Below are 18,023 nucleotides of genomic sequence, written 5' to 3' on the forward strand. Positions count from 1 at the left end.
CTTCACACCTGATTTTGTGGACGGTGTGTCTTAACTGATATTCGGCATTTCATTAAACACATTCACCTCTTCGTAAAGCCAACCACTGAATCAAGATACAGTGTCTCGCAAATAGGATGATGGAAATAACCCTGGCTAGTCTCGGAATAGGTATCATTTTATGATGCGCATGTGTGTCCTTAGGCACGAGGACCTTCAGTTATACCAGCGTAATGTGCGTTGCTTGCTGACAAGGTGGCAAACATTTATTCTGAGAGGATTTTTAATCAGTTTTATATGATACAACGTTTGGAAGTCTCAAAGTTTTATGTAAAATCTCACTAATCTTTTAAGAGATTTTAATTTTTAGCAGAGACTTGCTCGTACGTAATTCATCTACGATCAAGCCTCTAAATTTGTGTGTGTTATGATCTCATCTCGCCTCTCTTAAATATTTCTTTCAATGTGTCATAGATTTTGACAAGCGCTTTTCTTGGAAGATGGAAGAGTGCATGCGCCCCTCATTTGACTGTAACCCACTTAGCAGTTTCGTGTGGGAAAGCACTGCTCAGCACTCTCCGACTTTCGCAAGGTAACGACTGCGTGAACCTCTGCGGTCTCTTGTTCAGTAGGTGGTGTAAACGGTGAACTGACAAAAAAACCAAAGATCAACGTTGTTGTTCTTGGTGAATTCTTCCACCCGAGAACTTTGATGCGACTCATTTCACTTTGTAGTCCTACTATCCAAACCTGCTTCATAACTATTGTAGCTTACATCAGTTTCAATATCCTTGCTTGGTTTCCTTGAAACCCCATCCCCTTATCACCAAAACAAAATTGACGACTCCTTATTGCTGTAGAATGTACCCACGCAATTGTTTCTTCCACCGTCTTTACATTTTGGGCCTGTTGCTCTTCCGTTCGTTAAAACTATGAAATTCCTGGGCTCATGATTGATAGGAAACTTTCTTGGTTCTTCCACTTATCTTACCTGGCCACTCGCTGTACGCGGTCCCTCAGTTTCTTACGTGTCCTCGGTGATACTTCCTGGGGAGCCTATCGGACCACCCTCTTCAGTTTGTACCTGTCCCTTGTCCGTTCGAAACCAGACTATGGATGTTTCATTTAAGCATCTGCACATCCGTTCCTGTTACGCCGATTCAATATTATCCACCATCGTGACATCAGTTTGGCCACTGGTGCTTTTTGCACTAGCTCGGTTGAGAGTGTATGAAGAATCTGCCGCTGCCACACCTCCGCGATTTTCTCCTCAGCAGATACGCATGTCGTTTGTGTGCCAGGCCTGGCCACTGATCCTATGCCACCTTCTTTGATGCCTCCTTTGACCGCGAGTATGGGCCACGTCCATCTTCTCTGTTACCTCCTGGAATTCGCTTTCGGCTATTGCTCCGGCAGCTGAACTTCGTTACCTGCCATTTTCCCAATGGGTGTGAATCCTTCACCACCTTGGCTTCGTGCGGTGGTCTGTGTTGACCTTGGACTTCATTCGCTTTCTAAGAACACTACTCCAGTCTATCGCCGTAAGTTTCTCGACCTTCGCACGGAAGTTGGCGATAGTACCTTTGTGTACACGGATGATTCTCGGACTGACCATAGTGTCGCGTGTGTCTTCGTCATTGGTACCGACGATTTTCGGTATCGTCTTCCAGAACAGTGCTCAGTATTTACAGCGGAGCTCCTCGCCCTTTAGCAGGTCACGCAATACCTCCGAAAACACAGGCTTTTCATTTGTGCCATCTGCTCCGACATTCTGTGCCCTTCGGGATCTGTGTGCTGTGCACCGTCCATCCCTTAGTGCAACGGGTCCAGGAAAGCTGTCACTTGCTCATTCTTGATGGAGCCACTGTAATGTTTATGTGGGTCCCTGGTCAGGTCGGTCTGACAGGAAAAGAGGCCCGCTAGTTCTTCCAATCCTTCAGATGATCTCTGTGTTGCCGTCTGTCAGCAGATGGTGTCACTTTGGCATCACCACTGGGCCTTTCTTCATGGGAACAAGCTCTGGTTTATGAAGCCTCTCCCAGTGGCGTGGACCTCTTCTCTCTCCTCTCGCCATGAGGAGACCATTTGAGCTATGTTACGTATCGGGCACTGTCTTTTTTTTTTTACCGTCGCCATTTGTCAAGTGGTGCTCCCCAACCAATTTGTGCTCATTGCCCTCAAGCTAGGACGGTTCGCCATTTCCTGTTGGAATGCCTTTTTTTTTTTAATCACTTATATTCTCATTTGTGTTTGCCGTCTGAATTGTCGGCGTTTTAGCCAACGGTGCGCGGGCTGACGACCGCATTTTCCTTTTTTCCATCGTAGCAATATGACGAAGGACATTTAATCTTTAGTTCATGACCTCCATTCTCTCTATGGCGTATTTTACCGACCTTTCCCCAAGTCCCTGTTTTTAGTTGTCTTTCCTGCCTTCGATTTGGCGTAACGTTTGTTTTTAACTCCGTTTTCGTCTTAGTGTTCTACGGTTATGACATGGACGCATATGACCCTAGTTGTTTTTGAGTCCTAAAACAAAAACCACGTGCCTAATAGCTTGTTTGCACGTCTTTGGAACGAAATATATCACTGATTCTGCGTATCAAGGATCAGACTGTTTGTTGGTAGCGTTACGGAGGTAAGTAGCAGTACGTGTCTACGCACATGTCATAAAATTCGCGTACGCAGTGATAGCAACCCAGATGGGTTCTATAGGATTTACATCAAAAGAATTTGATCGCCGAGGCATCAACGTGAGATCACTAATAATACTTCTCAAACCACTATAGCACAGTTGGGGCTCCGATACACGGACAATTATACTGCTGAAACATGGCATCGCCATTTGTGAAGACATCAAGCATGAAGAGATGCAGGTGATACGCAGCTGTCAGCGTCCCATGCAAGTGCAGAAGAATTTCTTCTGTAGCATAACACTGCCCCCACCAGCCTGCGTCTTTGGCGTGGTGCACCTTTCCAGCCGCCGTTCACCTAGATGACGGCGTTTATGGAGACGACCAGAGACTTAGCTGTAACAAAAATGATTCACCCGAAGAGCCGACACGTTTCCATTGATCGATGTCGAATCCCTATGTCCACGTGCCCACTGCAATCGTAATTGGCGATGTCATTGGTCAATATGTAGGGGTGGTCTGTTGCGGAGCTCCACGTTGAACAATGTACGATAAACGGTGTGCTCCGAAACAGTTGTATGTTCACCAGAATTGTGCTCTTCCGGCAGAGATGCCAAAGTTTACATCTATCCCACTTTAAAAAAGAGCAGACGAGTCTCCGAGCCCCACATTTTGTGAAGAGTCGTGGGCGTTCAACCATTTATGCTCACGTCAGTAGCACGTAAACATTCGATCAGGTTCGTCTTTTCGACATATACGTTCACAGGCTCCGCGTAATAATAATGTGCCCTTTGTCAGAGTCGCTTATCTCGGGGGATTTCCCCATTTGCAGCTCATATATTCGCTAGAGTGACCCCTTCCGTGTCTGCTCCCTTCACATACTTTCGTTACCGCGTCACGTGCCAGCAACGCGTCAGGTGGCATCCAACGTCGCGGTGGGTAGTGCTCATAATAATTTGGCTTATCATATATATATATTTCGATGGAGAAATGTTGTTCGTAATTTTAAAGGAGGGCCTGCAGGTAGGACACTCATCATTTTATGTTCTGCTGTGCAGTGCTGTATGTCCGTCTTGAAGACTATCATTTGGAGGTATAAGGGACAAAGGATCGCGTGGTTTAATGTTCAGTCAAAATATAATTCTTGACGTCAAGATAATGCTTATGACCGGACAGTCTGTAAGGACCAGCTAATCAAAAGCTCATCCGTTAGGTAAATGTACTACCGGTAGCGTCGACGTTTTCTGTGATACTAAAACGTTTAATCACACTGAGAACTTCACTTGTGTAACAATAGTAGCTTCAGCGGCGCAAAATATATATTTTAAAAATTCAGAGCATCCTGTTCCGCGTAATAGTGTCACCCTTGTCATTTGCAAAATGGAAAGTATGATCAGGCACCTTATACTAAAACAATAAGATTTTTCACATAGTATGTAAGTACAATACGAAGCAGAATATTAAAGCTAATATATTAATTGTTGTTGCTGTGGTCTTCAGTCCTGAGACTGGTTTGATGCAGCTCTCCATGCTACTCTATCCTGTGCAAGCTTCATCATCTCCCAGTACCTACTGCAACCTACGTCCTTCTGAATCTGCTTGGTGTATTCATCTATTGGTCTCCCTCTACGATTTTTACCCTCCACGCTGCCCTCCAAGCTAAATTTGTGATCCCTTGATGCCTCAGAACATGTTCTACCAACCGGTCCCTTCTTCTTGTCAGGTTGTGCCACAAACTCCTCCCCAATCCTATTCAGTACCTCCTCATTAGTTATGTGATCTACCCATCTAATTTTCAGCATTCTTCTGTAGCACCATATTTCGAAAGCTTCAATTCTCTTCTTGTCCAAACTATTTATCGTCCATGTTTCGCTTCCATACATGGCTACACTCCATACAAATACTTTCAGAAACGACTTCCTGACACTTAAATCTATACCCGTTGTTAACAAATTTCTCTTCTTCACAAACGCTCTCCTTGCCATTGCCAGTCTACATTTTATATCCTCTCTACTTCGACCATCATCTGTTATTTTGCTCCCCAAATAGCAGAACTCCTTTACTACTTTAAGTGTCTCATTTCCTAATCTAATACCCTCAACATCACCCGACTTAATCTGACTACATTCCATTATCCTCGTTTTGCTTTGATGTTCATCTTATATCCTCCCTTCAAGACACCATCCATTCCGTTCAACTGCTCTTCCAAGTCCTTTGCTGTCTCTGACAGAATTAAAATGTCATCGGCGAACCTCAAAGTTTTTATTTCTTCTCCATGGATTTTAATTAATAGGCAGATTTATACTTTGCTTCAACAGGTAAGCGTAGGAAATGCTAAGAATACATAAAACTAACGTGGATATAACAGCAGATAGTGGACACACAAAAATGAAATTCCATTTTAATATCCTGCAGAAAATACTGATAAAAAACACGCAAAAATTACTTTATACACACATACGGACCGCGGGCCACAGGTAGACAATTTCCAGTATGAAAAGAAGCAATTCTGAAACGAAGCAGAGCATTGAAAGGCTGATTTCAGCAGGCCTAAGATAGTTGAAAAACGGCAGCATTGACTGAAACACTCTTCTACAACCTGACTGTTACTGTTAATGAGTGGCATATCATTTCTAGAGAACTATTAGCTGTAAGAACCTTACATATGACGTATGCTCATAAAATATTATCACACGGAATGATTGAAGACAGATGTGCTTCACAATCTGTCCAAATGAACAGAATGAAAACAGGGAGTAGAGCTGACAAGTTATCTGCAGATAAGATAACTTGTAGCAGCTGTTATGGATATAAGTTGACCAATGAAATATCTTCTACAGTTAATTCACAGAACCGAAGTTTAATTTTAGATAAAGATAAATAGGGGACACTTCACATTATCCGTAAAAACATCTTTAGTATTGCAGCAAGTCACTACCATCAAGAAACCACTAGACCTCGGGAGAAGTCATACGCTGACTGACTGAACTTTGTCAGCAAAATGAAATTCCCTCTCGTGTTCTTAGTTCTCTATTTTTGGTGACCTTTACCTTTTTGCGCAAGATGTGTAAAAGTATCGTTTCGATTGGTGGGCTTCGTGATAGAGTAGCGTTTATTTTTATTACAGATTTGTATAAAATGAAAATCATTGTGCCAAGGCGTAATTAGAGCCAATGAAATAGCGCCGAAGAGGCTGCGTGTCGCTAGCACATCACGAACTAGTGAACGATGCCATAGAACGCACATGGATGCCCTATATATGGGCGTACAAACTGATACGCGGGTAGAGGTGTGCACGTACAGGAAAAATGCAGTCCGCATCCGTCAATCTCCTTATCTGCATCACTAGATACTAAAAGTTTTGTAATCAATTTAACCCGCCACTGCTCTGACCAGAGTTGTGCCTGGCCTGACTGTTTGTCCGCTGAAGGCCGCACTTGGATGCGATGTGAGTAACGGCGGACGTATTTCAGTATAATCATATAAAATTTAAACTCATTTTTTCAATTGTTTGAGTGTGGCACAACGTATTTGTTCCTTATTTATGTTCAAAACAATTTAATGAAGAAATTATGTACGCGATTTTTAACGTTTTACTGGCCTCGTAATTTAGATAACAGTATTGTAATAGTACATGGCTTGCGATACTCTCGTACTGAAGCAGATTTTGCGAATTTTTCTGTGACTTATTCCTGCCGCAAGAGGAAGTCAAATGAAGTCGTGGCGCAAGCTGTCACATATCGCGTAATGTTAGACGTGAATCTCATAGTTGGTTTATCAGATGCACATCAGTTAACACAATGTCAAATTATGTTAGCGTGTTACTATTTTCTCTTTAACAAGCATTGCTTCGTATACTTTGAAATATATTTTAACACACACGTTGATAGATTCCCTGATTTTATACCGAACATTTTTTTTTGGCGTTTGTGATTGACAGGAGTGAGATTATGAAACGAAAATTCCAAAGAACGGTGTGTCCTAAAAGAGCCTACTTAAGACATTTTGATTGCTTTGAGATATTGCTTAATTAAGCTCTGTTACTGCAGAAGAGAGAGCGATTACTCAGATGCAAGGCTGCTGTTATAGAATGGAAAAAGAATGCACGTTTAAATGTGGACAACGAGGAAGAGCAATCCTCACCGCCTGTAGAACTTGCAGATGTCGAAGGATGTTATATCCTCTTCCAGGGCACTGTACAGACGTAGCTGTAAGGCGGTACTCGTTACGAATGTATGACAATAATAGTGCCTAAAATCATAATTATTAGGATGTCATTCCTGCGGCAATTTATGGCATTTCGTTTATTAAATACCGCAAACACTTATCTGTACTATCAAACGGATAACCCGGATCATGCCACCTAGGCCCAGTTGTAGGTTGCCTATCTAACGGCTTCTATGTGCAACTAAAACTTGATTTCCAGTATTTCATATAATTATTGACCGAATTTAAAATAAATGACAATTATTGAATTGTATGAAATAAAATCGCCATAGCTTCTGAGCGGTTTGCATTAGGACGTTCAAACTGCACGGTTGGCCGCGCGGCGTGATGGGAATTAGTGTGCGCATGCATGGTTTGGTTTAGCGACGAAGTCCACTTTCATTTGGATTGGTTTGCCAATAAGCAAAACTGGTCCATTTTTGGGACTGGGAGGGCATTTCGCGATCGAGATGTCTCTTCACCCTTAACGAAGGGTCACGGAATAATCGGTGCTATTTTCCTTGACGGCACAGTGACTACCGAACGCCACCCCCATTGTTCAGAGTGACTCTGATTTCTACAAGATGTAGCACGCAAGACGGAACTCGAGCGCATTGAAGCAGGAGCGTGTTTGATGTGCTGGAGGAGCACTTTGGGGACAGCATTCTGGCTCTGGGGTATCCAGAAACCGTTGGCATGGGCCTCAGTTGGTCGATATATTCTTCGGATATGAACACGTGCGACTCTCTTTTTGTGGGGCTATATTAAAGACAAGTTGTACAGCAATAACCTCAAAACCATTACTGAGCTGAAAACAGCCATTCAAGAGGTCATCGTTAGCATCGACGTTTGGACACTTCAGCGAGTCGTGCAGAATTTCGCAATTCGTCTGCGGCACGTCACATGACAGGCATATCTAACATGTCATAAACTAAATCCGAATATCTTTAGTGACGTTTACATGTTGAATAAAGTGTGTGCATGCCTTAGTTTTTAACTAATTTACGTTTTTTCATATAGTTAAATAATTGCCACCTTTTACGTGTTTAGTTGGTGATATTACTATTCAGGAACTTAATGTAGTCAATCGTCTTTGGTTTCAAAGATGTGATCAAGTCTTGTATTATTCATCTGGCGATAGAGAATCTCATCCGGGACGGCACGCTGGATGCTGGAATGCCGTATGTAAACGTGTGTCAATTTGGAAATATTTGGATACATGCTTTCACGTCCGCGCCACCAGGCTATCAGGTCGCTGCTTTCCTCGCATTAAAGTTTATCCTTGATATATTTCGAAATTTGAATAGCGGTAACGCCAACGTCTCTTAGTCACCTTCCGACAAATCTTCAGATTCGTCGTAAAATCGGTTAGGTTTGTTTTCTTGCAGGAATCTCAGATGAGATCTTCTCATTATTTTTGAATAGTGAAGACTTTTTGAGACAAGTTCCAAGCTTCCTTTATATCTCCATTTTTTTCGGCACTGTCATGAAATTTTTTATGCTTTTGTATTTAGCATTTCAGAATGTTAAGGCTGATGCGTCGTTGTTCTTCACCACTTAGCAATTAAAAGTGACTTTAAGTAGTCTTTAAATCCAGTAAAAACGGGGTTTCACCATTGTGATTTTTTTCTTAGAAAGGAGAGCAGTTTAAACATCCACAATAAATGTCGATAAAGCCGTGTTGTTTTGGAGGTTTCAAGATCAGAGGAGGTATTTTTAAATGGTGTCAAAAACTTATTACATCTTCCAGCATGTTTCTCGCACAAAACTGAAAGAATTAGGAACGCCTGCAAGTTAACTGACTCAAACATGTTAGTCTGCTGATGTATCGTACACCCACATATTCTTTCAACGACTTCGGCAGGCGACCAGATCTTTTAAAAAAATAATTTTATTAGTCACTATACATGTGTCATCGCGTTCATTAATATCTCTTCTAGCTGTGTGCTCCAACACAGTATGGAGGATGTGCGGTGACACGAGAGTATCTTATGTTGACGAAGTGCTCCTACAATCTTCGGACCTTTCGGTAGCAAATAAGGCGTTTTGCACAGTGCCGAATAAATCATACGACCGCAGTATGTATCAGTTCATGTTCTGTATTTCCTTTAGGTTTTTAATGTCTCTTTAGAGATCTCTAGTGCACAACACACTATCCCAAAGTCCTCCTCCTCCTCCTCCAGTGTCAGTATAATGTGCAGTCACGTCCATATAGTCCATTCGACGATATGAATCACTGCATAAATCGACTATTTGTTACTACTACTCGTACATCTTGGAAAACATTCTTTACCTATCTGAAAACAGCTTCGCGCAGAAGATAGGTTTCCTTTAAATTTCTCGAATTGATGGTTGAATGAGGTAGCAGTCCTGTGGCACTCGCTGCACCGTACTTGGCTCCCGCATCAATAAAAGACTGTATCGTTTCTAGAAATTCATTTCTACGCATAGCTTCGAAAAGGAAATGTCTTTCCTGAGATTGATGAGTTCTCGTCGCGGCTACTTTCTCCTGCCTGGCATACTTGCACGCATACATAAACAAATTTGCAGGATCAGCTTTGTGTCTGGTATACACTACTTTTGCATGCAAAACAAGCCACTATATCTTTATCTCGATGTCATCAAATGTTGTTGTGGTCTTCAGTCCTGAGACTGGTTTGATGCAGCTCTCCATGCTACTCTACCCTGTGCAAGCTTCATCTCCCAGTACCTACTGCAATCTACATCTTTCTGAATCTGTTTAGTGTATTCATCTCTTGGTCTCCCTCTACGATTTTTACCCTCCGCGCTGCCCTCCTATACTAAATTGGTGATGCCTCAGGATATGTCCTACCAACCGATCCCTTCTTCTAGTCAAGATGTGCCACAAACTTCTCCCCAATCCTATTCAATACCTCCTCATTAGTTATGTGATTTACCCATCTAATCTTCAGCATTCTTCTGTAGCACCACAATTCGAAAGCTTCTATTCTCTTCTTGTCCAAACTATTTATCGTCCATGTTTCACTTCCATACATAGCTACGCTCCACACAAATACTTTCAGCAACGACTTCCTGACACTTAAATCTATACTCGATGTTAACAAATTTCTCCTCTTTAGAAACGCTTTCCTTGCCATTGCCAGTCTACGTTTTATATCCCCTCTACTTCGACCATCATCAGTTATTTTGCTCCCCAAATAGCAAAAATCCTTTACTACTTTAAGTGTCTCATTTCCTAATTAATTCCCTCCGCGTCACCCGACTTAATTCAACTACGTTCCATTATCCTCGTTTTGAGTTTGTTGATGTTCATCTTACATCCTCCTTTCAAGACACTGTCCATTCCGTTCAACTGCTCGTCAAAGTCCTTTGCTGTCTCTTACAGAATTAAAATGTCATCAGCGAAGCTCAAAGTTTTTATTTCTTCTCTATGGCTTTTAATACCTACTCCGAATTTCTCTTTTGTTTCCTTTACTGCTTGCTCAATATACAGATTGAATAACATCGGGGAGAGACTACAACCCTATCTCACTCCCTTCCCAACCACTGCTTCCCTTTCATGTCCCTCGACTCTTAAAACTGCCATCTGGTTTCTGTACAAATTGTAAATAGCCTTTCGCTCCCTGTATTTTACCCCTGCCACCTTCAGAATTTGACAGTATTCCAGTCAACATTGTCAAATACATATCCGAATTTCTTCCAGATTGATTTCAGTGTGGTTTTCTCGCAATAATGTGAAATCAGCTTGTTTCACGTTACATGAAATTATGTCCATGATCATTTTATTGAATCACTTTTACTAATATTTACTCCGAAGCACTCGTAAAGAGGTCACTCAGTCACTACAAAGCTTTAACTGAAGGTAGCATGAACTTGGCAGCTTTCACCTCTCAGGTAGCCTATGAACAGTCTTGTCATATAGGACGTGCTCCGCAGAGGATACGGAGGCTTTCCATTCTTGGTGTTTCCGACCCTTTCGTAGGTGCCGCAGGTACCGGCGGACTACCGACCAAGGCCTTCCCTCCTGCTGTTTTACGCCAGTCATTCATCAGCAGCGGATGTATTGTCACCGTCAGGCAGTGTCCTCGCAGACAGCCTTCATTTCCGTATAGTTTCGCAGGCTTATGCTACTTCAGTCCTACACACTGTAATGGAAAAAATTAAAGCAAGGAAAGGGGAAGCCGCGTTTTCGCAACTGTGGTCACCGCAACTGGGTGCACAGAAAATCTTGACGAGTATGCGAACTGATTGTGCATGAATTGCAAACAGAGTAAGAGCTGAGGGCGTTTGAAAACTGCAAATGGCAGAATCATGGCTGAACAGCAACAACATTGCCCATCTGATGAACCAAATAAGCAGATTAAGAAACTTACGCACAGCTGCAGGAAGTGTGTCCACGAAGAAAAGACAGTGCCTATTCTTCCAAATTTTTAAGGGGGATTTAATGATTTGAAAGATAAAGGTTTCGATTTCGTCGCAAATATCCATTGTGTAATGCAAGAAAGGAAGGTTTTGGGATGACATTGACCGTTAAATAGCACTTGTTCAGAGATTCTGCTCAACGAAGACATTTCTTTTTATTTCATTGGCGATGGGTTTGTTCTTTACAAAAGAATCCTGGTGTTCGGTTCTGAAGAAGCGGAGAATATCATGTGTGAAAATGGAACTGTTCGTACATATGTACGGGACATTTGACAGTTCCCGGAAAAAGTCAAGATAAACTATTTGATCAAAAGTATTCGTTACCTAGCTGAAAATGACGTAAAAGTTCGTGGCGCCTTCCATTGGTAAGGCTGGAATTAAATATAGTGTTAGTCCAACCTTAACCTTGATGACAGCTTCCACTCTCGCAGGCATACGTTCAACCAGGTGGCGGAAGGTTTCTTGGGGAATGGCAGCCCATTCTTCACGGAGAGCTGCACTGAGGAGAGGTATCGATGTTGGTCGGTGAGGCCTGGGGGGGGGGGGGGGGGGGGGTAGCGCAAAAATACCGTATCTTAACACTGCCACTCAGCTGGAAACCCGGGAGCTTTTCATAAATAGCGTATTCTGTGAATGTCCACATTCATATTATCGCTTTACACTACGAGAGACAGGAGCGAGATGCAGAGCTGGACACAGGACATAGTAAGCAGTCCAGTGATCGCTGATCATCATCTGTAGCATGCCGCATGTTCAGCCCTTAAAAGTTAAATTCTGACACGACGAATTTTTCCACTACCAGCATTTGAATAGAAAGCGCCGCTACAAACTCCCACATAGATGTCACGGCCAAGTCCTCTTGTCCACAGGCCGTAATCAATATGCAGTACACGGAGGTAAAGCACGGCGAAAATCATCAAGAAACAGTCCAACGCCTAAGTATAGAAGTCTGAATGTTACTAGTCCATGATATTTCTCATCTGTTCTTGGTTTTTCTGAAACGTCGGGGTCGGTCCTTTATTGTTCGTACAGATATGTCGGAAACCGTCGAATGAAAACGAGACACCATCACGAACTATACCTGAAAATCAGATATGGGGTGCTAAACACCGTCTAGTTGTACCATCGGGAGGGAAAATAATGCATAATCCATGTAGCAAAACTATAGGTAATATCTGAAGAAAGGTACCGCTAGCAGTCAGGGTCTATTCCTCCTGTAGCTCCTCGTTAGCACCGTATCATGATAGAGAGGTTAAAAAATGGACTGTACAGCGGAACTCTGAATGTCCTAGAAATATGTTGAATGCCATTTACAGTAACGCCTTTTTCTCTCCCGTATAAGACTACGGAGAGATATATTTATAAGGTTTCAGAGAAAAACACAAACATCCGCTACATACTTCAAATCTGTGACTGTTACTTACTAGGAGAGGTCCACAGTGGTGGGATAGTTTTTGAAACCATATATACACTGATGTAGGTCAGGTTCCCAGGTGTCTCAGCTGCATCCATTCACCCTGATTGGGGGGCCGGCCGAAGTGGCCGTGCGGTTAAAGGCGCTGCAGTCTGGAACCGCAAGACCGCTACGGTCGCAGGTTCGAGTCCTGCCTCGGGCATGGATGTTTGTGATGTCCTTAGGTTAGTTAGGTTTAACTAGTTCTAAGTTCTAGGGGACTAATGACCTCAGCAGTTGAGTCCCATAGTGCTCAGAGCCATTTGAATCACTGATTGGGGCCCCGGTTTGCGAGTAATAGACCAAAAAAAATTTGGTAATTTTCCGTGATATTCTGTAGCTTTAAAACAGGCAGTTTCAAATGCGCCCATACATGGGGATGTAGCGTAGAAGTCAGTGTGTCAGATTGGTATGTGGAAGGTTGGGGGTTCGAACCTCGGTAGATATATTCAGTTCTATTCTTAATTACTTTCATCATTTTTTATTCAGTTAACTTTCATCATTTTTTATTCAGTTAACTTTCATCATTTTTTATTCAGTTAACTTTCATCATTTTTTATTCAGTTAACTTTCATCATTTTTTATTCAGTTAACTTTCATCATTTTTTATTCAGTTAACTTTCATCATTTTTTATTCAGTTAACTTTCATCATTTTTTATTCAGTTAACTTTCATCATTTTTTATTCAGTTAACTTTCATCATTTTTTATTCAGTTAACTTTCATCATTTTTTATTCAGTTAACTTTCATCATTTTTTATTCAGTTAACTGGTTTAAATGTATTTTTAATTTCTAACCCGTTACCACGTAATTTCAATTGTCATATAAACATTTGCTCTTATTTTTTATCATTTTTATGATTTTAATAATTTTTTGAGATAATTCCGCCATAATTTTTCCGGTTAACTGTATATTTTCGTCCATGTTATTGCATTCATTATTTGTATTCCTAATGTTGCGAATTTATTTGTGATTCGTTCTTTCGTTTAAATCTTCATGCGTCTTATTTTCTCCTTAGTGCAACAGGAATTTGTTTTAAATGTATTTAAGGCGATTATATTTTTAAAAAATTACATCTTGTACGTAATAAAAAATATATTTTTGACTCCATTAGACAGTCTGTACAGATTTTCATCTTTTAACATATAGATCGGTATTTTCAAACGTTTAAATATACAAGCGTTTTAAATTTTTAAAAGATTCGTTTAAACCAGTTAATTGCAAAAGAATAGTGATCAAAGACATTTCGATAAGAATTTAAAAATAAAAAATTTGAAGGAACTGAGACGATTAGAACACACGAAGTGTTGCACGTTATGTTCATATGCTAACCACTTCGCTACAATGCCACTCAATGAGATTGTTAAAGGCTCTAGAATATCACGCAAAATTAGGAAATTTTTTTCGCCGATTAGTCGCAAGCGTGAACCCATCAGTGTGAGTGGCTGCTTAGTGAGATACCTGGGACCCTAACCAGCATCACCGTGCAGATGGTTTCAGAAAGTCGATTCCACCCACTGGAGATCCCTCCTTGTTAAGACTTCGTTGGAACAATCCCATGAAGAGGACTTCTCGCACTGCATTATGCTGACCGAAGGAAATGGTAATAGGCGTTCCTTGTCTACACAACTTGATACAGCTGTACATACTGTTTCGGAAACTGTTGACTTCGAGCCATGTAACTCTTCGGCGAGTCTATTCCTGATGTCGACATCAAATTTTTTCACGTTGTTAGACTCAATTACGGTATATTACATTTAACTTGGGATCTGTTTACGTATTTCAACCTTCAATTACATTTGGATTCTGTGCTAAGGTTGTTTTTTTTCCGAACTTCTTGTTAGCCAAATCTTGATTATACCTTTCCTCTATAAATACTGCCATTTATTCCGCCGCAGCTTGTTTACGCGCCGCTGGTTCGCGGGCGTGACGCTAGATGTCGGGCCGCCCTACCTCCTGCTGCTCTTCCCCCTCCCCCGCCACTCGCCCGCGCTGTCTACCGACTACTCCACTCCGCCGCTGTGCTTCGCCAGGTTTCTCGACTGTTTGGTGCGTTTGATTACTTGATGTTCCACGGCTAAAGCGTGAGCAACTGTGTACTGTGTGGATTATGAACCGCCGCCCGAGTCCCCGTCTGCTCAGCTGTCGTGGTATGGTGTTTTTCGCGCTGCTGCTTCTGTAGTGCTATCGGCTTTTTCCACGGCGGGGGTAGTGAAGCATTTCGTGAGAAAGATGGTGAAGAGGTGAGTGCTCCCAGCCGTCATGTTTTGTTTTTCGCGCTTGGCTGTTTTTAATGATTGCCGAGAGACGGCCTACGTGCAGCTGACAGTGGCATAATATGGCACAGTTATTGTTTTTTCCCTCTATGTATTGTACAAAACTGGTTGAATTTTTGAGTGTTTTTACAAATAATAATACAGTAATATAGTCGTCACCTGACAGTGTATTTTTGTTTATTACAATTATCTGTATATATTACTTCGATTCTAATTGAACATCAGATTTCGTCAGGTTGCTGCATGTCTGCTGCACAAAATTTCTTGTGCTTTTTGTGACAACGGTACAGTGCGCCAGAGAAAATCTGAAGTAAATGGGATGTTTTATTTTGAAATAGTTTTATTGGTTGTGCATATTGACAGCGAACACTGTATGGTTGACGACATTTTTAAACAGTAATTCACCACAGTCCATAAAATGATACCGTAACGTAATGTTAAATGTCGCTCTTCCAATCTTAAAATTTGGTGCAAGTGTAAAGCATTTACTTCCGGTGGAGCAACTTCCATTGTTGCTCATTGCACTAAATCTGGTTCTAGTACAAATTAAGCTTCCGCGGATGAAAAAGAAGCGGTTGGTGGGGATGCGAATTTGTTGTAGTTAACATCTCTAGTATCATAAGGGTCTGCTGCATTCTTCTAGCGTCTGTTCTGCACTTCCGTTTCAGCAGATACGTAACTGTGGAATCAAGTGTGAATACAAAATGTAAAACATGATAATATGCCGCATATTGTCAGTATCGAACAGATGTTTATGTTCTTCATTATCGGTAAAAGTACCTTTAGCTTTATACGTGGATAGTTAGCCTTTATTGGTAACATCTGTTTAGTAAAGTTTAGTGCTTAATGCAACATAACTGTTATTGGTTCATACGTCATGGTTTCCCGCATAAATTTATGTACCTTAATGACCCGTAATCTTAGTTCTGTAATGATAGTACGCTTCTGTTGCTATAGCATTTCACTGGATGACTTCACCAAGCACGTTCTGCAGGCAATAGCTTCGTCGTAAAGAATGTTTCGAAAGCGGAATTCCCTAAGTCCGCCACGCCCACGTATAAGCTACATACGAGTCATTCGGTAGCACTTCTTGGACTACTGGTTTCTAGTTAATATACAACATGTAAAACTACGTCGTCGTGTGACGTGTGCTCGGTAAACGCAGCAGCGTCCTCGGAGCGCAAGCTTTTGGCTAGCGGTTGTGGGATCAGCTGTTGACTCCCACGCGCGGTTTCAACGGCCGCCGCCGACCCCGTTATCCCAGACAGCGGCTCTGAATCTGCCGCTGCTTCCGGTAGCTGTCCTGCCTGCCAAGTCATGCCTCGGAAGTCGCGGCGCGGCACGTCATTTAAAGCGCTTCAGTCAGCTGGCTGACTCATGAGACTGCTTCGCTACACAAGCCGACCGAAGGATCATGTTTTGTACTGCGCGTTAAGATTTTCGTTACAGATTTCTTCCAGTAGTACTTCATGTCGGCGTCAAATTATCCTATCAAAAACAGTAAAAGGTTTCGCATGTTGATACGTTGCGCATTTTCCAAGTTATTTACCATTGATGTTTGCTAGTCAGGTCGTTGCACGTGCAAATTCAACCACTAGCACGCGTTAAAATGCGGTAACGCCTAAACACCTGTGGGACCATGAGTCAACACTTGTTCAAATACTCATTACCGGTTAAATGTGCTTTTGTCGAAAGTGGTAAATTTAAGCTAGGTGAGCAAAAGCTGTTCTAGTTCGGTTTGAGGAAACTAAACGAAGCAAAAGTTTGGTGGCATTGTCTCTGGCAGGCTGCTTAAATTTGCACACACGTCGACCTGATTGCCTAACTTTAATGCTAAACAACTCGGAAACTGCTCAATTTATCATTTTTTTCTTAACGATTGTTTCTCAGCACGACCTCCTTTGCAACGCCCTCATAGTATTCACTGACTGTCTCTGATTACATTGGCTTGGTAGCTTAACGTTTCTACAACACTAAGAGATTATAGACCTAATATGTGACATAAGTTTCAACTTAATACGTCTACCCATTCCTGAGAAAAACTGTTTTTAACACACAACTAAATGATCCCATAAGGTTACGTTTTTACCGATTGAAGTACGGAACCCTAAAATTATCCACTCTTGAGTCGTGCCAAATGTCTTAATTGTGATGTAGTTCAACACAGCACAAATAGTGGAATCTCATGACGGCTCGAGCTAGCTATGAATGCTTACGTAAGATACTAACGTGTAACGTCGGGTGTTCGATCACGTCAGTCCTTCCTGTGCTCACCGGCCGGAAGCGACCAGCTGTGTTCGCTTAATCGATTTCTTAGTAGCTAGTGACATCAGTACCCGATTCCATAGCAATTAACAGATCGAATATGTGCAACGTCTTGGCCGTACTTTCGCATAACACTAAAACATTTCCTATTTCAGCCCTACCACTGTGGAACAAACTACCTGCAACCTGTGTCTTACCAAAGACCACTCTTCTTTCAAGAGGAGATAAATGCTTTCTGTTACCACCAACGTAGCTTCTCTCTTGTCGTATTCCTGCCGTTTTTCTTCTGTCCAACAGCTAGTATCTGTCACGATATCAACACTGCCCATGCATTTCTCCTCCCTATTTGTTTTCTTCCATTTCATTTTCTTATCTTACCATATCACTTCTCGCTCTTCGCCTGACAAACTACTACTCCTTTTACTTCCATACATTACATCCTGGAAGCTATTCCCCTTTCTTACCTCGTGTCCTATCACACACTACTCTTAGTTACCATAAATGCCTTCTTCGCCGATTCATTTTATAACACCTCTTCCGCACACGATTTTGAAGGATTAAAAAAAAATCTGAAAATCGCGGCGTAATGGCTAGAGCGCCATGCTTGATGAAAAATTTAGACAGGATTGACGCAGGTACGTTCCACAATCATATTTCCTTACTGAAGAGCGTAGGTTATTTTTCATTGTGATGCCGGTTGATTAATGATGCGGTATTCCAATCATTTAATAGGTTTCTTTGGGGAGAGAGTTGACTGGCTGTCTGGGTATTTGCAACAGCTTTCGGTTGTTGAGCGGCGTCGGGCGGTAA

At 41.9% G+C, this 18,023-nt stretch overlaps 1 protein-coding gene across 3 annotated transcripts in view; it reads left to right on the top strand.

The window, feature by feature from the left end:
• The window catches only part of LOC124612940 (protein pellino), a 440,385-nt gene that overhangs the window by 64,067 nt on the left and 358,295 nt on the right, over nt 1–18,023 (top strand). The window contains exon 1 of one of the 3 annotated variants that reach the window (XM_047141443.1): nt 14,671–14,915. The exons of the other annotated variants lie outside the window; for them this stretch is intronic. Coding sequence (XP_046997399.1) covers nt 14,905–14,915 — 11 coding nt within the window. The 5' untranslated portion in view covers nt 14,671–14,904. Of the gene's footprint in view, nt 1–14,670; nt 14,916–18,023 lie in introns of those variants that run through there. 3 annotated transcript variants of the gene reach the window in all.

The sequence above is a fragment of the Schistocerca americana genome, chromosome 4 (genome assembly GCF_021461395.2).
Source record: "Schistocerca americana isolate TAMUIC-IGC-003095 chromosome 4, iqSchAmer2.1, whole genome shotgun sequence".
Taxonomy (NCBI): Eukaryota; Metazoa; Arthropoda; class Insecta; order Orthoptera; family Acrididae; genus Schistocerca; species Schistocerca americana.